The sequence below is a fragment of the Lissotriton vulgaris genome, chromosome 7 (genome assembly GCF_964263255.1).
Source record: "Lissotriton vulgaris chromosome 7, aLisVul1.2, whole genome shotgun sequence".
Taxonomy (NCBI): domain Eukaryota; kingdom Metazoa; phylum Chordata; class Amphibia; order Caudata; family Salamandridae; genus Lissotriton; species Lissotriton vulgaris.
This window is the reverse complement of record NC_141695.1, coordinates 1,396,160,974-1,396,188,200: the sequence shown is the minus strand read 5'-3', so window position 1 is coordinate 1,396,188,200 and position 27,227 is coordinate 1,396,160,974. Positions and strand designations below refer to the sequence as shown.

Below are 27,227 nucleotides of genomic sequence, written 5' to 3'. Positions count from 1 at the left end.
TGCCCCTCTTTCGGAAGTGCTCTTGTTTCTTCTCTCTTTGGCCCAGCAAGACTCTGCTCTGGGCACTATCAAGGGTTATCTTTCAGCCATCTCTGCCTTCCTTCGGTTGCCAGATCAGCCTTCTCTTTTCAAGTCCCCGGTAGTTAACCGTTTCTTAAAAGGCTTAACGCATCTTTGTCCTCCAATATCCTTCATTATGCCTCAGTGGGACTTGAATCTTGTGCTAACCTAGTTAATGTGTACTCCCTTTGAGCTGCTACATAACTGTCCTTTATGTCTTTTGACCCTTAAGACTGCTTTCCCAGTAGCCATCACTTCTGCTAGAAGGGTGAGTGAGCTCCAGGCTTTTTCTTCAAAACCTCCTTTCCTGTCTGTTCATCCGGACAAGGTGGTTCTCTGGACCCGTCCATCTTTCCTTCCTAAGGTGGTCACTGCCCTCCACATCTGGCAGACCATTACTTTGCCCACCTTCTTTCTGCCTCCGCATCCTTCAAAGGAGGAAGAGAGGCTCCACCGTCTGGATCCAAAACGTGCGCTCTCCTTCTATTTGGATCGCAGAAAACAGTTCCAGGTGGATGATCAACTTTTTGTTGGTTACGTGGGCGCAAAGAAGGGTCGGGCCGTACACAAACGCACCATTTCTCGATGGGTTGTGTTGTCTATTAAGGCTTGTAACTCTCTAGTTTAAAAGGAGTCTTCAGTCGGGCTGTGTGCTCTCTCCACCAGGGCGACGGCAGCCACTACTGCCTTGGGAAGGGGAGTGCCTCTGAGTGACATCTGTCGGGCAGCCACGTGGGTATCGCTGCACACGTTCATCAAACACTACTGCCTGGACAGGCAAGTCTGGAGAGAAGGCTTCTTTGGCCGTTCTGTTCTCCAGGATTTTCTAGTGTGATCTTGGTTCGCACACCCACCACCAGGGTTGTTATTGCGGGGGTATCTATTCTAAGGTAAGGAATCTATAACTAACGTGTTTCTTTCAGATACACAAGTTACTTACCTTCGGTAACGATCTATCTTTATATCTTTAAGAAGCATTAGTTAGTTATAGATTCCTTACCGCCCACCCACCCTCGCCGTTCTGCGAACTAGTTTCTAGGGTAAGGACATCCTTTCAGGGCCCTAGTTGTGTGCGCCAATAGTCCGTGGCTTGCATGGCTCTGCGTTTCTGGTGCAGAAAGTCGTGTACAGTACTGACAGCGCGCGAGGGCGGCGTCTAAGTTGCAGCCGCGACGCCATCCCGGCAACCACGACGTCGATGACTGACGCGGAGCCAACCGACGCCACCTTCTGACGTGCAGAGGTAATGCTGACGAAAAAACTTTCCGGATCCAGTCTGACGCCTGGGGGTAATTCTATGGTAAGGTATCTATAACTAACTAATGTTTCTTACAGATATATCATCACCAAAGATAACTTGTGCTTCTATGTGGAATCCTTGAACTGTTTGGAGCACACAGGCATCAGATTTGAGAGCCCACCAATTGTCTATGAAATGGACCATCCGACCCCTCCTCCACATACACCTGTGGGGAATGAGGGCTAGATTCACTGTGGGTGCTGGACGAAGGCCCTCCTCCTCGGATCCGTTGAGGGAACCTCTGTGCCTTGCCCGTCCTCTAGTTAGGTCGAAAACCCTGAAGCAAGAGAAATCTTTCCATTGGCCTTGTTGAGAAGGTTGGCCCACGTTGGAGGTGGGGGATTGGAAATGGCCGGCCTTGCATCCCCTGCCATGACGGCCTGGTGAAAAAATGCACTTTGAAAATGCACATGATCAACGACTGGGCCTTATCAAGTTAGTTAAAGGTTGATACGTATTTTCCTAGTTTGTTGACGAACTTCTCGCCAAAGAGCCCGCCCTGTGCCCCCAGTCCTTCGTCAGACGTGCCCAGTTCCCCCAGTTTGGTATCAATCTTTATGAACAGCAACGTGCCCTTCTCCATAGAAAGGTTGTCACCTGTGCGTCAATCTTGGGCTTAACGGCTACTTTGCCTTCTAAGGAAGGGCAGGGGCACTCGCCTCAAAGGCAGTTCTGTACCTCTTTGTCCAGAGATTGTGTAACCTGCCTTTCTCATACCTGGCTACCTTGTTCCCCTGGTATCAATCGGAGGAACGAGGATGCATAAGCTCCTCTGGGTCTAACATATCTTATTGCGCTCCGCCGGACCCTTCGGTGGTAGGGCCTGACCCTTGAGGGGTGTTGGTCATCGTTCTCCAGGATCGGTCATGATCTGAGCCGCCATCTGATCCCATGTGGGATCCATCAAAGACAGGAGGGGGAAGGAGGTGCTATTGGACCGGGAGCCGGGGGGTTTTCAGGGGTGTCAAATTGGGCATAGGATGGGTCTCGCTCCACCCCCGCCAGTTGTGGGCGCTTGAACAGGTTCTCGGTGAGGGGAGCAGGCCCACTGGAGGTAGGGGGGCCAATGGCCCAGGGAGTTCTTGATTATGGAGGCATCAACTGTGTCAGAATTTTTCTGTTCCAGGGAAGGAGTAGTATTACTCCTCTTCTGTGTAACACTCATCATATTCCTCCATAGGAATTACTTACGTATTCGAGCAACTGCCCATGTACCTGGAGTAACAGTGGTATTTCATGGGGTAAGAGGGAATTTTAAGCTGGGGTACAGAGAAATATAGCTATGGTAGCTGAGCTACACCCACACTCCGACAATGCTCCCAAGAGTAACGGGCAATGGGCCCCAGCAGACAGCACTCGCCCTCCGTTATATTGCGCACTGATTGGAAGAAAAACGCCTAGGCTGTGTCTGCCAGCAAAATAGGAGCTTAGCTCGCCGTAAACCAATTCCTACCGATTGGGGTGTCAAGCTCCAGACTATAAAGGGGCCAACCAACCCTCTACTCGGACTTCTGAATGAAGGCTTTCTGAAAAGTGAGGTTGTTTTAAATGTGACTCGATGTGTGCTCCGCGGGCAGTGAGAGGGGAGCGTCGTGCAAAGGGCGAGATATGGGGGTATGTGGCCTCTATCAGGTATAAGACCTCCGTGCGCCCCACCCCGGTTCCTTACAAACGGACTGAAGGCCAGCAGAGAGAGCCACGAAGCATTCCTGTAGCCCTGAAAGGCCACACACATTAAACACTGAGTATTACACCTCAAGTGGGGACCGAAGTCCCGACACTTAACTTGCACTCAGCTGCGAGCAGCGAAGAAAGAGGTCAAGAGAAGAGACATAAGAGCGGATGATGGTGCTCCCTACCACTGATTGGATATTGGGCTTACCTTCTTTGATTTTCATTGTCCCTGGGTTTATGGGAAATGAAGTTTTGTGTTTGACATGGGTGCTATTTGAATACAGTAGAAGGAATAGCATAAACCTAACCTCTGGGTCCTGACATAGAATTCAAAATTGTACCTCTCATAATATTTTAAAAGGCGTAGGAGAGCAGACCCCCCACTCCAAAAAAACTGCCCAAGAATTTGTTTATTGAAAACATTTGAATATAAGCCTTTCTTCCTTACTTAATCTCCCAATAGTTTTGTAAACCAGAGAGAACTCAGAAAGAGTGTGAGAGTTAATAAGGTCATGTGAAAGTCTGTGAGTATAAGTGAGAGTGCAATACTGGACTTCTATGCTTAGTACACACCACCAATCTGTGTGGGCTTTCTTGCCCTTACAATTGCACAATGTAGTCCTGACTTATTGTCTGAGGGTTTCTGGAAGAGAGTACATTCCAAGGTGCGAATGGAGCTCACTACTTATACCGATTCCATTCTTGACCTTTTCTGTATGTTAAACCATTGGTGGGAAGCCCTTTGTTTCAGTCTTTGCACCCAGTATTTCATTGATCTCTTTTTGTGGAACACCCCACTCTTTTGTTGAGAACAGAGCTCCATCTCCATTTGATTCAATTGTGTTTCGCCTATCTGGTAATGGTGACAGCAGGGTTGAGAATGTTTTGTGCCATGCTAGTGATACTAAGACTGATCGACTACAGGTTTACTTCCGTCTGAAAAAGTCAGTCTCTCAAGGTAGCCTGGAGTTGGTTATCTAATTGAAAGTGATGTGTTGTATTACAGGGCATGGTGGACCCCGGAGAGAAGATCGGAGCCACACTGAAGCGTGAGTTTGGGGAGGAGGCACTGAATGCACTGGCAAAGACAAGTGCAGAGAGGCAGGCCATAGAAGAGCAACTGAACCTGCTTTTCAGCCAGGAGCGGTTTCAGGTATGGGCGGCCCAGTGGAAAATAAAAATTTGAACCTCTGTGTGTGCATATGTGTTTCAGGCTGTTGGCGTGTCTTTGTGTACACATTTATTTTTGACTGTGGATGCTCTGCGTCAATGCAGACACATGGGTAACTCTGTCCTCCTTTTTTACCAAGGTGTACAAGGGTTACGTTGATGACCCACGCAACACTGACAATGCCTGGATGGAGACCAAAGCTGTGAATTATCATGATGACACAGGTTAGTGTATCTGTACTTACTTTGGAAGTGTGTGAATGTCCTGAAGCCCCGCAATAATAAAACTACCCAAATATATCTATCCAAAACAGCACACTTGGGATGCTGAACCTTGTTTTGTTTCCCCATTTGGGTATGTGTTCCAGTTCTTCCCATGCCTTTTATGGCAGGAGAGGCAAATACTCCTTTTTCATCATTAACAAGCCATTACAGAGCTTTTGTTTAGATTTTGCAGTTGCAAGAGTATGTAAATGTTCACTACATTGGGCGATAAAACTATCAACTGTCCAGTTTTCAGCGTACAATATGCATAAGCCTGGCTAAAGCTGGGGATCGAAAACATGATTCTGTCTCCTAGGGCACACTCTAATTTAATTGGTTGTCCATGAAAACACCCATGTTTCATATTACTCCAGTGAGAGTGTGCTTGTCTATTTCACATGACAAGCAGGGAGATCTTGTAGCTAACAACTCATTTTGTCCCAAAGTCTAGGTACAAATGGAGAGGAGAAGAGCGATTCGAAATGCTAATCAATGGAATGCACTTTCTGTGCACACCTGCATCTTCCGGACCAGAAAGGACCTAAATCCCTTCCTGTTCTCTGAATAAAGTCAGTGCAGTTAAATGTATTGGCTATTTATTGAAGTCCCGTATCTGCATGGGAAGTGCACAGAGATTGTTCAGATTGCAGTGCCCACCATAAAAATGTTTTAAAAAGAAATAACTAAAAACTGATAGATGCCTGGAAGGATTAAATCAGAGGTTAAAATCGGATGTGATCTCAACAGAAAGTATATTTAGACTGTCTGTTTTTTCATGCACTGGTTCGGTCTTCTAATATATGTAAACCCTGATCCTACTTTCTAAATGTTCTCAAATCAGTGTTTGACTAAATCAAGATACTCGAATCTCGGTTTAAATATGTCGGATGACTTAATAAGTGCATGGCTGTCCCAGAGTATAGTTAAAGGATGTAATTCAGTAGGTATAAACCCTATTTATCAATTGAAAAGAGGCAAGGAGCAGAACATCCAGATTACTCCCCATTTGGAAAAACTAGCCTCAACCAAAAACCAGATGTGGAGATTTAACAATATCAGTCTACGGCAGAATATGTCTCCTCAGTCATCAACAGATCTAACCAGTATCTCGAAGAGTGGACCATTAAACTTTAATTGTGCAATGAGAAAGACTTTATGGCTACAGATTACAATGTTTTTAAATAATGTATTTTTTTCTGTGATATAATGTTAAGTAATAGTGTTATTTAATTTTAATATTAAAAACAGCAGCAAAGTTGTATCTACTATTTAACTGTAACGTTTTCTCAGTTTGCCTTCAAATGCTGGCTATGCTATACTCATGAGTGCCGCGAATATCGTACAGAAGAAGCCAGGGTACAGAGCAGTGAGTGTGTGCTCTAATATTTTTGGCAAGATAAAACGCAAGGTATGTGAAAAGGGTGCAGCACGGAGACAGAACAACAAAACCCAAACACTTCTAAGAAGTGCTAATTGTAAATAAAAAAAAAGTTCTAAAGACAAAATACAAAGGCACAAGTGAAGAAGGACAAGTCCTGCGGCATTACTCCATGAAAGCTAACAATTGTGAAAAGATGGGACAAACATGAAACATTAACCACTTAGACGCAACGTTATTTTAAAGGACACTAACATAAGCCAATCAAAAGCTCTGGGTGGGCTTTAAGCCCACAGAGTGAATATACCATGTCTCGAAGACAGCACATGCACTCTGCCATGTTTCCTCCTTTTTTTTGGGTGGGGCCTCCTATTTTGCATCATCTTTATCTATAATGGAAAGAGCATTTTCCCTTTTACATTCATTTGTAGGTCTCGCCTGTGCAGTGCAATGCTCTGTGCTTGCAAAACCTCTTATTTTAAAAACAGAAATCTTAAAAGGGGGTTAGAACCTGCCCAATACTTTATCTGAGCTTGCCATTGGTTGATTTCAACATTGCTCAAATTTACATGCTTCTGATTGGTCAGCACAGGGACTTTGCACGTCTTCCTGCTCTGCTTTGCTGGTCTTCCTGCTCTGCATTTCTTGTCCATGCCATGGCGTGAAGCTTGGACCAAGTACACCTTTCGATCACTTGCTACTGGCCAGTGCCCTTCCACTGGCTACCACTCTGAAAGCACTTTTTTAATTTTTCAGCCCCTAGCAAGCACTACATGCGAGTGCATCTACAGGCTGTCTTCTCTTTACTTCTCCTTCACCCCACACGCTCGCCTTCCTTCCCCTGTTGCTGTTCCTACCCCCACACGCCTGCCTGCTGTTTGTTATTGTCATGTATTCTCAGAGAAACCTTGGAGAGCTCAGATTAAAAGTACAGCCCACTTCAAAAAAGCATTTCCCTCGTTCTCACCCTCCTCCTTCCCTCTTTTAGAATTTACCTTTGATTTTGCTGGTAATCAGTTCGACCTGTATTGATATTATTACCTAATTTGCTAATATACTTTCAAAATAATGTCTTCCTATAAAAAACAAATTGTGTCTGTGTTCACTCATGCTGTGCTCCTATTAAATAAATCCATCCGATTCCTGCAGCATTGTAGTTTGTTTTTCTTAGTAGTAATAAGCTTTATTCGATAAAATATTATCATAAAAGCATACACATATAAAAATCCAATTTGTATAAACATGGACCACTTAAAAAACATCATGGTGTACATTAGATTCCAGACAATTAAAATCCACTAATATACGAAGTTAAAAGTGAATATGTAATAAAAAAGAAGGGAAATCTATTTTCTCAAGTGTGAAATAATCTTCGACGCCTTCCTGTTAATGCCTCTTTGAGTGCAGTTGCTGCTCCTGCTTTGTGTTTTTGTGCGTGCAATACCGGCTTTATGGCCTCTGTAGTAAGTGTTGGCTCGTGTCAGTAGAGTGAGTGTTTTGGCTAACAAATGTTACAATTTACAGAGTCAACCCGTCGAACTGAACTACTGCCCCAGCTCATCCTTTTCTTTAATAATACAAATTTTTGGCTTGCTTGCACATCGTGATATTAACAACATAGTCTGCAGCAAGCACACATGAATGCATTCCTCATGCCTTGCAAAACATGTATATAGTTTTCTCTTACTAATTCAAAGTGCCCTAACTTATGCATGTGCAGCCCTTTTTAGGTTTCGCCTATTATCATTCGCTTGCGAATGTAATAGGCGAAAATTCAAGGGCTCGATCCACTCGTCAAACCGCTGCGGTTTCTTCACAGTGCATGTGAGTCACGTGACCACAAAAGAGGGTCACGTGACCACACAAGCACGCGCATCTCCCTAATCCGCATGCCTCCCCTCGCTCGCATTCACGCCCCCCCACCAGGCTTTCCGACCCCCATCCGGCTTCCCTCCTAATCCGCCTGCCTCCCCTCGCTCGAATTCCCGCCCCAGGCTCTCCCGCCCCATCCGGCTTCCCTCCGCGCACATAAAATATCTCGCGCGATGGCTGTAAAATGCTGAAGTCAGCATTACTACAGAGCTGCGGTCACAGGGCATTGTGCGCCTTGTGAAAGATAGCTACGAACAGAGCGATAGGTCTGAACAACAGCCTCTCTCTTTGCCACACACACATCTCTCTTCGTACAGTTCGTCTCTGTACTCTCATTCACCTTCAAATTAATTTAAATGTCATGCTATCTTTCTTACCAACTGAACGAAATTGCTACTTCCAGGGCTCGTCTTCCTGAACACGCCCACCTTAAAGGCAGGCTGGGCTCGCACCCATCTACAGAAACAACATTGTCGCCCCCCCACCAGGCTCTCCCGCCCCCACCCGGCTTCCCTCCTAATCCGGCTTCCCTCCTAATCCGCCTGCCTCCCCTCGCTCGCATTCCCGCCCCCCCACCATGCTCTCCCGCCCCCATCCGGCTTCCCTCCGCGCACATACGTTGCCAATAGGTTTCGCATTTTCTGATCTACGACCGCTAGTGTACTCTATGGATTGTGACATTTGAAGCATGATTTGATCACGTGAGCTGATACACATTCTCATTGGCTTGTCTCTATTAAATTGTAATGCAAAGAAATGGTTGTACTGAAAAAAAAGAGATTCACCTCTTTTTTTAATTCTGGTCTTTTGAAGCAAAATAAGAGAATTTCTGATAGATACATCTGCCGTGTGGATTCCTCACCTTGTGAATATCCCCCTTGCGCCAGCAACGTTCGGAAAATTCTTCGTAGCACGCCGGCGTGGACGACGTCATAGGAGCACGGCATCGTGCGCGACTCCGTCTGACGTCACCGACTCCTCATAAGGCCCACGTCGGCGTGATGACGTCAGTTCCCTTTTTTCCGCGTCGTCGACGCTAACGGTTTCTGGGATCTTCTGCGATACTTTTGTATCTTATCACTGTTTAGCTGTTACAGTTTCTCTGTTGAGATTTACTTCTTCGCCGAGGATGTCGTCGAGGAAGACGGGTTTCAAACAATGTGGTTCCTGTACCCGAATGATGTCGATCACCGATCCGCATTCCGACTGTCTGTGGTGTCTTGGATCGGATCACGATGTTAAGAACTGTCGTTCCTGTTTCAAGATGAACCCCAAGGCTTTGCGAGAGCGGGAGGCGAAGCTTCTGCTCGCGAAGGTGAAGGAAAGAGAAGCCGGAAGGTCTTCGAGGTCGGTGTCCAGGCGCTCGAAGTCGAGGCAGTTGTCGCGGTCGAGGTCGGCTTCGAGGACCAAGGCGAGTTCCAGAGAGAGATCGAGGTCCAGAGAGAGATTGAGGTCCAGAGGGAGGTCTAGGTCCGGATCCAAGTCGGCCTCGGGCCATGCTTCGAGCTCCTCGAGAAAGAAGCATAAGAGGAGTAAACATCACTCCAGACATCACTCTGGCAAGGAGTCTTCGGATTCGAGGAACAAGTCACGTAAACATCACAAGGACTTCGTGTCTCCTTCTCCAGCTCAATCTCATGTGGGTTCTCCTGTTCAGGAGCAGGATCAGGATCTGGAGTCGCACCACTCTTCGGTGTATGAAGAAGAGGTTCCTCGAGCACCGACTCCGGTTGTGGAGCCTGAAGATCAAGAGCGCCAGGGTGCACCTTTGCCGGATCAGCCTCCTTCGGAGCGGCCGTTGGGTTCGTACCCTCCCTTTCCAGGTCCAGGTCAGGATCCCTCGCAGTTTTTAAACGCCATGTTTGGTGTTTATTCGAGGGCTATGTACCCCACTGGTGCGCCTGTTGGTCCCATGGGTCCTTTGTCTTTTAATTTAGGTGTGCCCCAGGCTTATGCCCCGGCCCCCTTTATGCCGTTTATGCCGACGCCTTGTACTCCTTGGCTCGGTACGGCGCCGCCGAGGTCGTCGACTTCGCATGCGGCTTCGCCGACTCCGGATCGGCTTCGTGGTGATTCGGATCGTGGTGCTTCCCGTCCTCAAGCTCCTCGCTCGACGTCGGCTCCGGCGCCGTCGGAGTCGTTGCCGGATCCGTCGACTTCGGTCCGCATGGATTGGTCGAGGCGCAGGGCACAACGCCTCTTGGAGGAGAAGGAGTATATGGACTCCGAGGTTGAGGAAGGAGAGTTGCAAGATCAGGGGGATTGTTTTGAGGACCTCCAAAGCGCAAGTGGCCTGGAACTTTCTCCTGAGTGGGGTTTGCCATCCGTTTCAGATACTCCATCTAAGGACATAGCACCCTATCACGTTGTTATTAGGAAGGCTGCAGATTTGCTAGGCTTGACTTTGCCCACAGTTGAATACAAGCCCAACATCCTTATGGAAGTTTTGCATTCGCCTTCTTCAATTGTAGAGCCTACACTTCCTTTTACTGATGTATTGACTGAGCCAATAAAGGAGGTTTGGAAGAGCCCTTTGACTGCTCCTGCGGTTTCCAGGTCAGTGGCAAGGCGTTACAGGGTGGCTCCTGATGACCCTGAATTTCTTTCCTCGCATCCTGCACCGGAGAGTCTGGTAGTGCAGGCCGCCTGTTCCAGCAGGGCTGCGGGCTCTTTCCCTCAGGTGCCGGCAGACAAGGACTCTAAAAAATTGGACCAGTCTGCTAAAAAGATTTTCTCCTCGGGTAGCATGGCCTTGAAATCCACCAATGCTACTTGCCTATTGGGAAGGTATGTTCATGCGTTGATGGACTCTGTGAAACAACTTTCATCTAAGCTTCCAGAGGACGATAGGAAGAACTTTAACGAAGTGGTCTCTGATACTCAGTCTGCAGCTCGTATGGTTATACAGAGTGGTATGGACACGGTGGACTCTGTTGCCAGGATTATGGGCTCTACTGTTGCAACAAGAAGGGTCGCATGGCTTAAGTCCTCCGATTTTTCTTCTGATGTTCAGTCTACCTTGTTGGACTTGCCATTTGATGGGACAGGCCTCTTTGGTAAGAAGGCTGACGTAGCTCTGGAGAGATTCAAGGACAGCCGGGCTACGGCGAGGTCTTTGGGCCTTCAGACAAGGGGCTCTGCGACTAGGAAGTTCAGGGGATTTGGCAAATCCACTTTTCGTTCCTACAACCAAGGTCAGCAGCGACAGAATCCTCTGTATAAATCCTACAGAGGAAAGCAAAGGGGCCGTGGTCGTGGACTCCAGGCCTCCTCCTCCTCCTCTTCCTCTAATAATCAACCCCCTCCCTCTGCAGCAAAGCAGCCCTAGATCCGCCATTCTGGATCATGTGGCTCCGGTGGGGGGGTCGGCTTACTCATTTTCTACGGGATTGGGAATCGGTTACATCAGATCTTTGGGTTCTCAATCTCGTAGAAAATGGGTATGCTCTTCCTTTCCAGGAGTTCCCTCCCAATTACCCTCCTTGCCAGGGTTTTTGTTCGGAGGACCACCTTATTCGCCTGCAGGAAGAAGTCCTGGCTTTGTTCAAAAAAGGTGCGATAGAGGTGGTCCCGGAGCAGGAGAGGGGTCAGGGGTGCTACTCCCGGTATTTCCTGATCCCCAAGAAGGATGGCAATCCTGGACCTCAGGATTTTGAATCTCTATCTCAAGCAGGAGAAATTCAAAATGCTCACTCTTGCGCAGGTTCTTCAAGCGCTGTTGGAAGAAGACTGGATGGTGTCAATCGACTTGCAGGATGCGTATTTTCGCATCCCAATCCTGAAGTCGCACAGGAAGTATCTCTGTTTTACGGTGGGATCACAACACTACCAGTTTGCGGTCCTTCCGTTTGGACTTACTACTGCGCCTCGAGTTTTCACCAAGGTGATGGCCGTGGTGGCGGCACATCTCAGGAGGTCGGGGATACCTGTATTCCTGTATCTGGACGACTGGCTGATCAAAGCGGAGTCGCCCGTGAAGGTGCTTCATCACCTGCAAGAGACATCGCAGCTGTTGTTCAGGTTGGGTTTTTCGATAAACGTGCCCAAATCTCACCTTGTGCCCTCCCAGCGCAACCTGTTCATAGGTGCGGTACTGGACACTACTGTATGTCGTGCATTCCCTCCTCCACATAGGATTCGCGACATTCAGGAAATGATTCCTTTATTTCACAAAGGAGCGGTTGTTCTGGTCCTGAAGGTCCTTCGCCTGCTCGGTCTGATGGCTTCTTGCATTCTCCTGGTCAACCATGCACGCTGGCACATGAGGGCACTCCAGTGGTGCCTCCGCAGGCAGTGGTATCAGCACAACGGAGATCTCGGGGAGTCAGTGAAGATCTCCAGAGAAACTGCAGCGGATCTGTCTTGGCAATCTGTCACAAGGAAAGCCTTTTCAGCTTCCACCATCGGTGGCCACGGTGATAACGGATGCATCCACTCTAGGGTGGGGTGCTCATCTGGGGGATCTGGAGGTCAAGGGTCTTTGGTCTCCAGAGGAAAGGTTGCTTCACATCAACCTTCTGGAATTGCGGGCCATACGTCTGGCACTCAAGGCCTTCCTCCCTTCCCTTCGCGGTCGGTCGGTCCAAGTCCTGACGGACAACACGACTGCGATGTGGTACATCAACAAGCAGGGAGGAGTAGGGTCGTGGTGTCTTTGCAAAGAGGCTCTGCGACTCTAGTCCAATTTGTCTGATGGCAAATCATCTGGCCGGAGTCCTGAACGTACGTGCGGACGTTCTCAGTCGGCAGTTCTCACGAGTGGAGGCTTCACCCGGAGGTTGTTCACGTCATCTTTCAGATGTGGGGAACTCCTTGCGTGGATCTGTTTGCCACTTGCGAGAATGCTCACTGCTCGTCATTCTGCAGTCTCCAGTATCCGATGCAAGGAGCATTGGGGGACGCGTTTCAGTTGAGCTGGGGCGGTCAGCTCCTTTACGCGTTTCCTCCCATACCCTTGATTCCTCGGGTTCTGAGGAAGATTCGCCAAGACCGGGCCCAAGTCATATTGTTCGCCCCGGATTGGCCAAGAAGGGTGTGGTACACAGATCTTCTCCACCTCTCCTCTCACCCGCCGCTCCGTCTCCCTCTCAGGGCAGACCTCCTCTCTCAGATGGAGGGGCAGGTTCTACACCCCCACCTCCAGACATTACACCTTCATGCCTGGAGATTGAACGGGACAATCTGAATTCTTTCTCTCTCCCTCACGATGTGGTGGATGTCATTCTTTCTGCCAGGCGCGACTCCACCAAGTCCATCTATTCGTATAGGTGGTCTAAGTTTGTCTCTTGGTGTAGGGAGAGGGATGTTGACCCGTTAAAGGCTCATTTGTCTGATATTTTGTTGTTTGCTCTTTCTCTGGCACGGCAAGGGTTTGCTGTTGCCACTGTCAAAGGTTATCTTTCGGCCTTATCGGCATTTCTCTGTTTGCCGGATCAGCCCTCTCTTTTTAAATCTCCTGTAGTATTAAGATTTTTGAAGGGACTTACTAATAAGTTCCCTCCTTCTCCCTTTATTGTGCCTCATTGGGACTTGAATCTTGTGTTAACCTATCTGATGGGTTCTCCGTTTGAACCATTACACAAGTGTCCAATGAGGCTCCTTTCTTTTAAAACGGTCTTCTTGGTTGCAATTACCTCAGCAAGGAGGGTAAGTGAGCTTCAGGCTCTTAGTTCCAAGCCCCCGTTCTTGTCCATCCATGCTGAAAGAATGGTTCTCAGGACCAGGGCTGCTTTTCTGCCTAAGGTGGTTACTCCCTTCCACCTAGGACAATCCATTACCCTTCCTACCTTTTATCCTCCCCCACACCCTTCCAAGGAGGAGGATAGGCTTCATCGTCTGGACCCGAAGAGAGCGGTTAGTTTCTATCTTGATAGGACTAAGGACTATCGTATTGACGATCAGCTCTTCTTGGGTTTTGCTGGCTGCAAGAAGGGCAGAGCGGTGCACAAGCGCACACTTTCCAGATGGATTATTCTCTGCATCAAGATTTGCTACTTCTGCATTGTCTAGAGGTGTTCCTGTTGAGGACATTTGCAGGGCCGCGACATGGGCTTCCCTCCACACTTTTGCGAAGCACTACTGCTTGGATGCTGAGGTGAGGAGGGAAGGCCACTTTGCGCGCTCTGTTCTCCAGGATTTCCTGGTATAGCAGAGTGGTCACCCTCCTCCGGGAGTGGGGACTGCTGTGGGACTCTATTCACAAGGTGAGGAATCCACACGGCAGATGTATCTATCAGAAGAACAAGTTACTTACCTTCGGTAACGCTTTTTCTGGTAGATACAATATCTGCCTGTGGATTCCTCACTGACCCGCCCGCCTCCCCGTTGTCCACTCTGCTATACCTGGGTTTGTGTGCAAATGTATTTATGATTTTGTATATCTGAGATTGTATAGTTTTGCACTTTAATTGTTTTTGGTTGCATGTACTGTGTACATTGTATATATATATATATATATGTACTTGTTGGTGAGGAATCCACAGGCAGATATTGTATCTACCAGAAAAAGCGTTACCGAAGGTAAGTAACTTGTTCATCGTCACTAAAATAACACAGCACAGACCATACTTTGAAAGACGCTTTTCGCTCGCATCTCATTCCCACTAGGGGATTCCATACAGAGGGGCTTATTTTTTCGAGCTGAACATTGAACCACAACGCACTCACCCGACAGCGTGCGAAAAAAAAGGGCCGCTGCCACTTTAAGAACCCTTGTCTCTTTGACATTGCTGGCAGTGTACGAGAACATTAATGCATCTGTCATGATAACAAGCTAAGAATAACATCTAGACATCAAACCGAGCAGAGAATCCATCTGAAGTGATTCATTCAGATCTGTCAGATTGATTTATTAAACACAGGGCACAGGAGGGTCGAGGGCGCTTCTCTGGGCCACTTCTGCCAACCTCGCCCTCCTTCCTGCCCCTGAGGGTGGGAGACTCGCCTCTTTCAATCTCCTTCCCTTTTCAGTGCTCCGACTGGTCCCAATTACCACATCCCGCCGGCCGGGTTGATAATTAATACCAGAAACGGATTCTACGGTGGAGCGTGCTGAGGGGGCAGAGAGACGTAGGTCTCACCCTAGACACATTCCCATACCAGGTGTCACTTGTGATCAAACTTCCCCCTCCTCACAAAAGCTGCGCTTGCGCCTTGAGTCTTGAGCACAACATGCACTTGGGTCGGGTATCTAAAGCTGTGCTGGCATTTCTTCTGTTGGAAAAATAAACGCAGAAAGCGCGCAGCCCGTTACTTCTCTCCAGTCGTTCTTTTCAAGAGCCAAAACTAAGGGAATTCCCTGACACTGAATGTGCAGGTCAGTAAAAAGAAACAACTAGTCAATGGGAAGGGGGTTGGGGGGCGCTGTTCTCTACCTCTATTCTGCGATCGAAGGGCGGAGGAGGATGTCTGTGCTCCAGGAAAAGATTTGGAAGCAGGAGACAGACGGGATCTTTAGCCAGCAACTCGCTTGGGTGGGCTGGGGGCGGGGAAGAAGACAAGCACTGGCGTTGCCAATAGGTTTCGCATTTGGAAAGTTGGAGCTATTGGTTTTGTAAATGACATTTTATATTTATATATCGTTATTGGCATTGTCAATAACAATATATAAATATAAAATGTCATTTACAAAACCAATAGCTCCAACTTTCCAAATGCGAAACCTATTGGCAACGCCAGTGCTTGTTTAGTTATCTGATTTGCAAATGGGGGACACTTTTATTTCTGTGTGTTGAGCTGTTTTTAGTGTTGATTTCCGTGATTTTACAAACAACATGTTGCATAGCACCTCAACTGCATTGCCAATGCTTGTTATTATTGGTTTGTACAAAAAATGTCTTCTTCATCTGCCTGCTGTGCTGGCCAAGAATGGTCACTTATTGCGTGGCACAGTCTAAACTGTGGCAGTTCATGGAGGCAATGGGAATTGAGATCCAGATTATTAATGTTATCCGTGACCTGTATGCGGGAGCCACAGCTTGTGTTTGTTTGGCAAGGGAGGAGAGTGCACAAGAGAATTAAAAATCTCTAGGAGTATGAGGCAGGGATGTGTCCTTGTGCCCTTCTTATTTGTTTTATATATTAAGGCTGTGGAATCTGTATTTCTAGGGTCTACCACAGACGTTCCTGTTATTAATTCCCTTTCAGTCCCGATACTCCTCTATGCTGACGACTAGGTGATCCTTGCACGCACAGGCAAAGTGCTGTGTCGACTCGTTGAGGAGTAAGCAAAATTTAAGAATAACCTGGATCTGAAAATTTACTATTCTAAGTCCTTTGTTCTGTGGCAGCCCCAAAGCAGCAGAAACAGCCACAAATGTATTTATGTTTAGGGATCATGTGCGATCGAGATAATAAAGATGGTCTCTAACAGGGGATTATTGATGGAAAAAAATATGGGGGCCCTCTTCAAATTTGCAAAAAAACTTGGGACCAAACCAATGGAAGTGATAAAAAAGGTTTAAGAGGCGAAAACATTATCCGCCGCCTCTTATGGCGCAGCTGTTTGGGGTATCACTGATGCCTCTAAACTGCAGCGCATAGAAGATGCCTTTTTGAAAAATCTGGTCTCCCTACCCCAGTCGTGCTCTAATTGTATCTGCCTCATGGAGCTGAGAGTTACTTATATTATTGATAATATTTGTATTGCACCAATTATGATGTGGCTTTCATTCTGGCCTAAAGAAACCCTCTCCTTGACCAGAGATATTGTAAATGACTCGCTGAAATTAGATAATAAGATGGTTAAGTTATGTTGAATCTAATCTTTAGGTGGTTGGGTTGCATTATCTTTATGAGGATCCAAAGATGTGCCGGTCAATATCCAAGAAGAAGTTGAAAACTCGCTTATTGGTCCATCTACAGACGAAGAGACACAATACTAATTTTAAACTTCCTACAGTGAAGTGATATTACGCTGCCACAAGAATAGGTGTAACTAATGTGAACCCCACTTATCTATCGTTCGTTACGAATCTACAACATAGATACATTTTAATGAGATTTCATTTAAATGATATCCCCCTCATGTTAGGCCTCCTGCCCAAAACTTATGCAATTACTGCACTCCCATTTTGCTGTTGCGACAAGCGATCTACTCAGAACGATCTTCACTTTTTAATCTTTTGTAAGTTTTATAGTGATGAAAGAAAAAGATTCATTATCCTCCTTATTCGTAAAATGTGTTTTAAACAATGGTATGTAGCCTAATATTATCTTCAGTTACTGTCTGATCACTTTACATGTTTCTCTTTGGCCTTGTTCTTTTTATCGGCTCTGAGCAAAAGGAGATCAAATTGTCATTTTGATATTTAATATGAAATGTAAGATGTTGGGCTGTGCAATATTTGTATGTATACTTAAGAACTACTGTTTTCCTTTTAGCTTTTGATTATTAAGTATGTTTTAATCCTTGTTACTCAACATTTTTATAATAGTTTGTATCTATCGATGTATATGTGTTTGTAGAATACTTTTTATAATGATGTTGTGTTGGCGAAATGAAGTTATTTATGACTGTCTGCCTTCCTCATCTAACTGCTGTTTAATATGTGCTTCAAGCAATTCTTAGAGATTTGAAGAATAATTTTCCAGTGTCTTAACCACTCAAAAACTGCCTATGATATCTTATAAATTAAAATCTGTTCATGTTCTTTTTAGGTCGAGCATTCAAGACCTCTTGTATATACTTTAGTATATTAATTATATACCCTAGTATATACTTAATATTATATACTTATATCTGTATGTACTTTTTGGGCTCTGGAGATCAACCCTAGGACTTGTCTGCTTCCGCATAGGGACTTTTTTCTCTGCAAATGCCTCTATTTAACTGTCTTGAAAGAAAAAGACCAGCAGAGGTCAGTAAAATACCAGAATTGCTTTCTGCTGAGGGACTTTTGTTTTTTAGATCTCGCATAGGCAGCACATGCGCTGCCTCTACGAGGCATCATGTAATCAGTATGTTGGGTGAAAATCCTCCTATTGCCGGGTAATTTCTATTGCTGCTTGCCATTAGTTTAACTGTGTCATTGCTCTTGTTAGCTGTATTTTTAATTGGCTGTTGATGCAATACTAATTTCCGTTTAGTCCGGAAGCAGCAGCGCCTAAATACTGTGTTTGTCTGCTTTTTGGCTGAGTAATCGCACTCTTTCCGTATGCATATCCGCCTTTCGTAGCCGCCTAGTGCAACACACATCGGGTGTGCCGGAGTCTTTCTTAGCGGGCGTCGTGATGTCACCGGGTTTCCTAGTAATGTATCTTTCCCTGATACAGAGCCGGTTGATGTGTTTGCAGCAGCCTGTTAAACGTGAGTGTCCAAAGCTTCAGTGCGACCAGGCACAGTCCCGTCACACCGGGAAGGCCCAAAGTTGTGCTGTTGGAAGCGACCCACCGTACCTTTAGTTAATTCTGGGGCATCCCACGCAAGAATGTGAACTTCTCAGACATTTTGTAGAGCCTCCAACCTTCCTGCAACTTAGCCTGCCTCACACCCCCAGTGGGACTGCAGACAGTCCCCTGGGGGCTAATCCAGCCAGGTGCCTCCTTAGCAGTGCAGGGCTTCGCAGTGCGTGATCAACTTTTGCCGTTCAGATCCAGCCTCACTCACACCCCCAGTGGGGCTGAAGACACCGGGGTGCGGGTCCAGCCGGGTGCCTCCTTGACAGTGCAAAGCTGCGATTGGCACAGCGCTGGCCGGCTGCCACCTGGCTGCACAGAGCGGCTGCATCTAATCCCTCGGGCCCTGCTTCACACAGTGCAGCTGCACGATGGGGCTCGGGCTACCACTGCCGCGGGTCGCCCTTGTGGGGTAGTTGCAGTTGCTACAGGCAGCGTCGGGGTGTCCAGGGCGCAGCCGTCTTGCGTGGAAGCTCTGGTGTGAGCACTTGGAGCATACCTGCACACAGCCGACGTCGGTGGGGGGCTGAAGGCTTTTCTGACCATGGTGTGACACTATATCTTAGCCAGGTACTCCAAGTGTACGTGGCAGCTTTCACAGCCTTATTTGGCTCGTATTTACTCACCACACTGCCCGCCATTTCTAGGCCTCCTTGTCTAAGCATCCTGCATTGCTCTTGAGTTCTGAAACCGTTAATGGAGTCATCGCATTTCCTTCGTAGATCTCCAGTATCAAGGCTGTTGGCGTGGTCGCAACCCCTTTGCACCAGATTTCTGCCCAACGTGATTTGTTCTGCTGAGGGCTCGTGCTCTGTTCAGCAAGGTTCATGTGGGATTTGTGTGCATTTTGGAAACAGCATAAGTCAATTAGTCCTTCCCTGTCCCTGTAAGGATTCCAAATAAATGCACAGCAGGTGGGCCCGCCATAAATCTAGAGGGTTTGCTAAATATTGAGCAAGCTAAATAATTTGCCCAACAAAACCCGCAGGCTTGCTCGGTGAGTTCAATGCTCGCTGCTGACGTCTGCAGCAACCTTAAGGTCACAATGCAGCCTCTGGGTCGCATCTTCCATAGGTCTGGAAAATGTATAAAATTAAATTGGCTAACAGTAATGTAGGCTATTTATAACACTAGAAGAGGACTGGCAGCTTTGACTGCTGCTGGGATATTAAACTTCAGCACTTACCAAGGTTCAATGGGCCTAGCAGCGTTCTTGACCCCGGTGCCACTGCACCTGCTGCACCGATGATCGCTTCACCTCCGAGTGAAGCAATCATAAAAAAGTGCATTCTCGTTATTTCCTTCGTAGATCTCCAGTATCAAGCGTGTTGGCGTGGTCTCAATCCCTTTGCACTAGATTTCTTCCCAACGTGATTTGTTCTGCTGAGGGCCTAAGCATTGTTTATGTGGGCTTTGTGTGCATTTTGGATACCAATGAAACAGTGTTCCCTTGAGCAAATTAAATAAAATAAGCCAGAAGGTCAAGAAAGAATAAAAACTAAAATCAAGTTTATATAAAGAATTCTTACAATTTATTGAAAATACAAAATATTATTTAAAAGAAGAGTGGACCGGAGGGAACCACTCAACACAGATAAAACAATAAAATGTTGTTCAAATAACATTCAATATTGGCCAGCAAGATTGAAACACAAAGACAGAAAGAAACTGTAAGACAAAAAATCTGTGCAATACTGGTTGTATATTCGGACTCGGGTTAGAACACCTAGGCTCAGTACACCGTAATTTAGTATATCCGCAAAAGATGTCGAGATCATGAATTATACTGAGTGAAGCGTCGATGCGTTTCGGTGGTTTTCCAAAGTTATGTCCACCTTTATCAAGACACCGTTTGGTTTCTGTCAGGGTATAGGGGTCAATAAAATTGCCCTAGAGATATGAACATACAATAAAATTTGATAAATACATAATGATTTGCATTTTTCATTTATGGCATCAATGTCTCTTAGACCTGTGGCAGTACTTTATTGTTATACAAGGAAATACATATATGCAAACTTTTCTGGTATATTACCGTAAGGTAGAACATATAGCATATAGATACATCAATTATTTTGCTGCTTACTCAGAGATAATTCAGTATTTAACCGTTTAATCTTTCTTCTGTCGCTATAAGTTGGAGAGGAGCTATTAGTGTAACAATTATAAGTTTCTGTACGAGAGCAAGAGCTATAGCAAATTTGCATAAGTGACCGTTTACCAGATTAAGGAACCACGGACATTTTGATCAATTTTAACGTGTTTGTTCAAGGTAGGTGAAAAGAGTTACCTTAGAATCCGAATTTAGAAGGATGTTTTAGATTTCTATCTTGTTCCGTATTTGTGTATGGGTTCTTAAAATTGCAAATATTGGTCAGGCTACCAGTAAAGTGCTCCTGTAGATGAAAAGGATATGGGGTAGGGATTAAAGAAACAAGGACCTTTGAGCTATCGACCTTTTTTAATTTCTATAGTTTGGTTTTCAACCTAGCTGTCTGGGCATTGGTAGTGAATGCTGGGCCTACCTGGTAATAGAGATTCATGGGCATGAAATATAGACATTCAAGAAATCGTGTACCCAGTAATATGTTGCTCCTGTTCTTTATAGTATTAAAAAACCAGAGGCGCCGAAGTCTTGTCCTTGTTAGAATGAGCTTTAATTTTGCTAGAAAATACAAGAGGGAGTACATATGGGGCAGTTGAAGGCAATGTTTTTAACATATTAGTCTTCTATACTGCCTAAATGTATATGAGGCTTACCTCATTTTCCACACAGGACTGCTCACTTCTCTGGTTATATGTAGTCTTTAGGTTGCAGAGCCAGAGGTAATTAAGTCATGTCCTCGTGTTTTATAATCCTTTTCCTAAGAATCGGTTTTTAGGAGGAAAAAAGAGAGAAGGTTCCGCGGTTAAATATAACCTGCTTACTTTCTATACCACATGTACATATGGTCCTATTTTTCGAAACATGCTTACCTGGTTTGTCACGGAGGACTGCCTGCTTCTCTGGTTCCGCGGGAAATGCCAGAGAGAAAAGGCGCCATGTTTAAATATTTCAATCTGGCGTGTGATTGGTTCGAGTCATGGCCAATGCGGTCGATACTCTCAGAAGCCACGGAATTAGCATATCCGGGCTTGTGGTGGAATGCCCCGATTGGCTGTTTTATTGTAATCCGTTCGGATTGGTCAGGGGGATCCTCGTCTGTGTGCGCGGTTTTGCCGTGAAATGAAACGCCTTGACTTTGTGCGATCGGAAAAAGTCCTATATATCAAACGTGTAGTTTGTGAAAAGTATAATGTTCGTGGTGCGGGCCACCATCACCACATAGGAATTTGTGGATATATTTTATTAAAAAGGAAAAGGTATTGTTCATGGTCGTAGAAGATCGAGATTATCTTGGAGATATCGGATATATAGGGAAAAATAGGTCTGGTCGCTGCATAAATGATGAGCGAAATTAAAGACCTATGTTCTTAAGTATTTTTGTCGTAGAGGGGCTTCACAGTAGTGCAGTCATATTGACAATAACAGTCTATGGTGCGGCGAATACGTATTTTCAAAATAAAAAGGAGAAAAAGAAAAGGAATTCCCATACTAATAAATATTATATATGGACATCGTGTATTATTGGGGTTGATGCAAAAGATGTTTATTTATCTTTGGAGAGTGTCCAAGGTGATTGCCTAGTAATTCAAATATGACAGAGGGTGAAAGCATATTGAATGTTAGCTCGCAAAAGCCTGGATATAAGCATGCGATTATCAAACATATATTTTGATGAAGGTAACAGGAATAATAGAGGCAGTGGTTCATAAGTTATAGGGACTCTTGTTTGGAGTCAGACTATTGACACCCAAAGAAGATTATTATAATCGTATAGATTCCTTGGGTCGGTATTGCAGATTTGGACTGTTGGCTAAAGGTCTAGATGCATTTTGCCCAGTCCGCCCTAGTGTTCAGGCCTTTGTGGATGGTGTTGAGAAAACAAAAGTACCATTGTTCTCTGGTTTTTCTCAATTTGTCAGTGTCACCACCTTGCCTCGTGGTTCTGACCTTCTCTAAGATGAACCAACGTAATTCGTCGCCGGTATGGTTCTCCTGTTTAAAGTGCTCTGTTAAAGGTGCATTGCATTTGTTTGTACGTATTATATTTGTTTTGCTGATATACTAAATTACGGTATACTGAGCCTAGGTGTTCTAACCCGAGTCCGAATATACAACCAGTATTGCACAGATTTTTTGTCTTACAGTTTCTTTCTGTCTTTGTGTTTCAATCTTGCTGGCCAATATTGAATGTTATTTGAACAACATTTTATTGTTTTATCTGTGTTGAGTGGTTCCCTCCGGTCCACTCTTCTTTTAAATAATATTTTGTATTTTCAATAAATTGTAAGAATTCCTTATATAAACTTGATTTTAGTTTTTATTCTTTCTTGACCTTCTGGCTTATTTTATTTAATTTGCTCAAGGGAACACTCTGTTTCATTGGTATCCAAAATGCACACAAAGCCCACATAAACAATGCTTAGGCCCTCAGCAGAACAAATCACGTAGGGAAGAAATCTAGTGCAAAGGGATTGAGACCACGCCAACACGCTTGATACTGGAGATCTACGAAGGAAATAACGAGAATGCACTTTTTTATGATTGCTTCACTCGGAGGTGAAGCGATCATCAGTGCAGCAGGTGCAGTGGCACCGGGGTCAAGAACGCTGCTAGGCCCATTGAACCATGGTAAGTGCTGAAGTTTAATATCCCAGCAGCAGTCAAAGCTGCCAGTCCTCTTCTAGTGTTAGCCTACATTACTGTTAGCCAATTTAATTTTATACATTTTCCAGACCTCTGGAAGATGCGACCCAGAGGCTGCATTGTGACCTTAAGGTTTCATTGGTTAGTTAACCCGATTTCCCTTGACTTCTGTTAAGGGGTACCTCTCACATTTACCCTCAATATTGTACAACCTTTCGGTTGGAGAGGAGCTTGTCCTTCTTTGCCCCTTTCCATAAGGGCTCCCCATATCTTACCTATAAAATACTTGAGACCCACCATGGATAAATTAAAAACATTCGGGTTCTCGGACGATAAGTATACCAGATTAATGAATCTGGACCCCAAAATTGGGGGCTCTAAAGAACTCCATAATACAAGTCATGAACAACTGATAAAAATCCTTAATCTGAAAAAGAAACTTACCAGGACAGTTACATGCCGAATTCCTGATTAATTACCTAAAAGAGGGGGTTATCCCCATAGGGTTGCAGGTTCGTAATGAACCGGGATTGTTTGTTGAACATCCCAAGTTCATAGAAACTTGGATGCTGATCGCTAATAGATGCAGCCGCGATTGGCTTAGACTAATTATTGAAACAGCCCAAGAATTAATAGAACTGGAGAAAGTGGAGATAGATAAACTTGAAACAACACTTAAACAGTCTCCGGCCCTGGAAGACGCAAAAAAGAAGCTAGATGAAATTAATTTTGAGGCAGACTGATATAGGGACTACCTGTCTAATAAAAAACTTAGGAAACTCAAAAAGGATGTAGAAAAATATTCCACTGAGGTGGTGTACCCGTACACACATAAGGATTACTACTCCAACAAAAATGAACCCCGGTGGGAAAGACCTAACCCGCAAAAACAACTTTATTCTAGAAATAACAACAAAAGAATAACTTTTTCAGAATCCTCAGGTTCAGGTGGAGAAGAAGAACTCGACAGACCTGAGGGACATAGGGCTGGCCCCAATTATGAACGGGAACCTTTTTTAGACAGGCGCCCATATCGCGGATACAGGAACCCCAGGGGTTACAACCGCTCACAATATCCGAGGCAGCAACAACCTCAAAACAACTCCAGGGAGTACATAGCCACCAGGAGTACCCAATATTGGAGGTAGGAGAGTTTCCCGTAGTTAATCTCCCTAAAAGCACCCTAAATAGTGTAGAACAATCAGTATTACAAAAGGGTTTCAGCTTCGCTCCCACAAATGCACCTTCCCTGTTCAATTTGGAGAGTGACTTAAAATCATTTTTTAGAAAAATCCGGCTTAACCGTTTCTTTGAAAATCGAGAATATAATCCCCCCTCCAGTGTCACCGGACTCAAACCCAAATCTACCTTTTTTCCTAGCACCCACCAAGTAGACAAAAATGTAGAGGTATTTGAGAGAGTGGTGGAGATAGAAGTCAAGAACCTCTTTTCTAAAAAGAGTCAAGGGAACAACAATTTTTCAAAAGCTCAGAGAGATGCCCTTACGAATATGCAAAATAGAGAGGAACTAACAATCAAACCCGCGGACAAAGGCGGAGGAATTGTCGTATTCGATACTGAAAAATACAACAAGAAAATGAGAGAACTTCTCAGTGTCAAAGAACACTATCAGAAATCTAGATTCCAAGAACTGAGTAAATTGAAGTGTGAAGTAGCAGAACTTTTAAGTGAAGGAAAGAACAGTGGGGCCATTAGTGAAAATGAATATAAGTTTTTATTGAACCAACACCCAATTACCCCTGCGATGTATGGTCTCCCAAAGATCCACAAGAACCTCACTGATCCACCTATGAGACCAATTATTAGTGGCATAGGTTCAATCCTGGAGCCATTGAGTAGGTACGTAGATTTCTTCTTACAACCTATTGTAAAGAAACAGAAATCTTACCTTAAAGATACTTCCCACGCAATCTCAGTATTTGAGGGCATATGTTTCAATAGGGTGACCCAGTTCCTGGTCACCCTAGACATAGAAGCCTTATACACAAACATTCTCCAGAATAACACTTTACAAGTTATAGCGTCCATACTGGAAACAGAAGATCTTAAAGGTGGGGACGACACCTTCATCATGTCATGCATCTATCTGATCTTGAAGAGGAATTTTTTTTCCTCTTCAAAGACGATCTATACCTACAGATCAAGGAGACCAGCATGTGGGCCACTTGTGCCCCCAGTCTGGCCTGTCTATATGTGGGTGATTTCGAACTCAAACACATATTCAATGAGGCTGCCCCCTTTTTTGAGAATATCTCCTGCTGGCACCGCTACATAGATGACATCATCTTTATCTGGAGCGGTGCCAGCGAGGACTTAGCCAATTTCTTAGAATGGCTCAACCTGGGAGATTCTAATCTCAGGTTCACGGGACATCACAGCAACTCCAGGGTAGAATTCCTGGACATAGCCATCAAAGAAGAGGAGGGTCTTTTAAAAGTTGAACTTTTCACCAAAACAACGGACAAAAATTCACTCCTGCATTATTCGAGTAACCATCCCAAAGCACAAAAGGACAATGTGCCCTTCGGAGAATTCTTAAGACTGAGACAAAACTGCTCTAACTTGGACGATTTCTATAGACACTCTGAGAATATGACCAGAAAACTCAAGGAGAGAGGCTACCCTCATAAATTAATTAAACATTCCCTAAAGCAGGCGAGATTCTACGACCGAGACAGTATGCTCGATCAAAACAAAACCCGTAATAAAAAAGATTTAGATAAAATAGTTTTTGTATCCCAATACTAACACACCAAAGTAATCAAATCAAAAATATCTTGAATAGGAATTGGTGCATCCTTAATCACAATAACGAAAACAAACTCAATAAACCAATGTTTTCATATCGCAGAAACAAAACCCTACGTAACAGTCTGGTTCATACATATAAACCACCTATGGAAACTCAAAGAACCCTGACAGGCCCATTAGCCGCAGGCAACCACAAATGCGGGACCTGCTCTATCTGTTCGCACTGCATCACAGGCAACAGTCTGGAATTTAATGGAAAAACCTTGATCCCAAAAACATTTAACAACTGTAGGAGCCAAAATATAATATACCTACTGATCTGCCCCTGCAACTTGGGTTACGTGGGGGAGACAAGTAGGGAACTTAGACCTAGAGTCCTAGAACATAAATCGGCTATACGTACAAACAAATGCAATGCACCTTTAACAGAGCACTTTAAACAGGAGAACCATACCTGCGACAAATTACGTTGGTTCATCTTAGAGAAGGTCAGAACCACCAGGCGAGGTGGTGACACTGACAAATTGAGAAAAACCAGAGAACAATGGTACTTTTGTTTTCTCAACACCATCCACAAAGGCCTGAACACTAGGGAGGACTGGGCAAAATGCATCTAGACCTTTAGCCAACAGTCCAAATCTGCAATACCGACCCAAGGAATCTATACGATTATAATAATCTTCTTTGGGTGTCAATATTCTGACTCCAAACAAAAGCCCCTATAACTTATGAACCCCTGCCTCTATTATTCCTGTTACCTTCATCAAAATATATGTTTGATAATCGCATGCTTATATCCAGGCTTTTACGAGCTAACATTCAATATGCTTTCACCCTCTGTCATATTTTAATTACTAGGCAATCACCTTGGACACTCTCCAAAGATAAATAAACATCTTTTGCATCAACCTCAATAATACACGATGTCCATATATAATATTTATTAGTAAGGGAATTCCTTTTCTTTTTCTCCTTTTTATTTTGAAAATACGTATTCGCCGCACCATAGACTGTTATTGTCAATATGACTTCACTACTGTGAAGCCCCTCTACGACAAAAAAACTTAAGAACATAGGTCTTTAATTTCGCTCATCATTTATGCAGCGACCAGACCTATTTTTCCCAATATATACGATAGCTCCGAGATAATCTCGATCTTCTACGACCATGAACAATACCTTTTCCTTTTTAATAAAATATATCCACAAATTCCTATGTGGCGATGGTGGCCCGCACCACGAACATTATACTTTTCACAAACTACACGTTTGATATATAGGACTTTTTTCGATCGCACAAAGTCAAGGCGTTTCATTTCACGGCAAGACCGCGCACACAGACGAGCGATCCCCCTGACCAATCCGAACGGATTACAATAAAACAGCCAATCGGGGCATTCCACCACAAGCCCGGATATGCTAATTCCGTAGCTTCTGAGAGTATCGACCGCATTGGCCATGACTCGAACCAATCACACGCCAGATTGAAATTTTTAAACATGGCGCCTTTTCTCAATGGCATTTCCCGTGGAACCAGAGAAGCAGGCAGTCCTCCGTGACAAACCAGGTAAGCATGTTTAGAAAAATAGGAC

The 27,227-nt window shown here is 45.0% G+C and overlaps 1 protein-coding gene across 3 annotated transcripts in view; it reads left to right on the top strand.

Moving 5' to 3' along the window:
• The window catches only part of NUDT9 (nudix hydrolase 9), a 210,040-nt gene that overhangs the window by 134,546 nt on the left and 48,267 nt on the right, over positions 1-27,227 (top strand). For all 3 annotated transcript variants that reach the window (XM_086932131.1, XM_086932129.1, XM_086932130.1), the window contains 2 exons: positions 4,041-4,187; positions 4,345-4,429. In XM_086932131.1, coding sequence (XP_086788257.1) covers positions 4,041-4,187; positions 4,345-4,429 — 232 coding nt within the window. The remainder of the gene's footprint in view (positions 1-4,040; positions 4,188-4,344; positions 4,430-27,227) is intronic.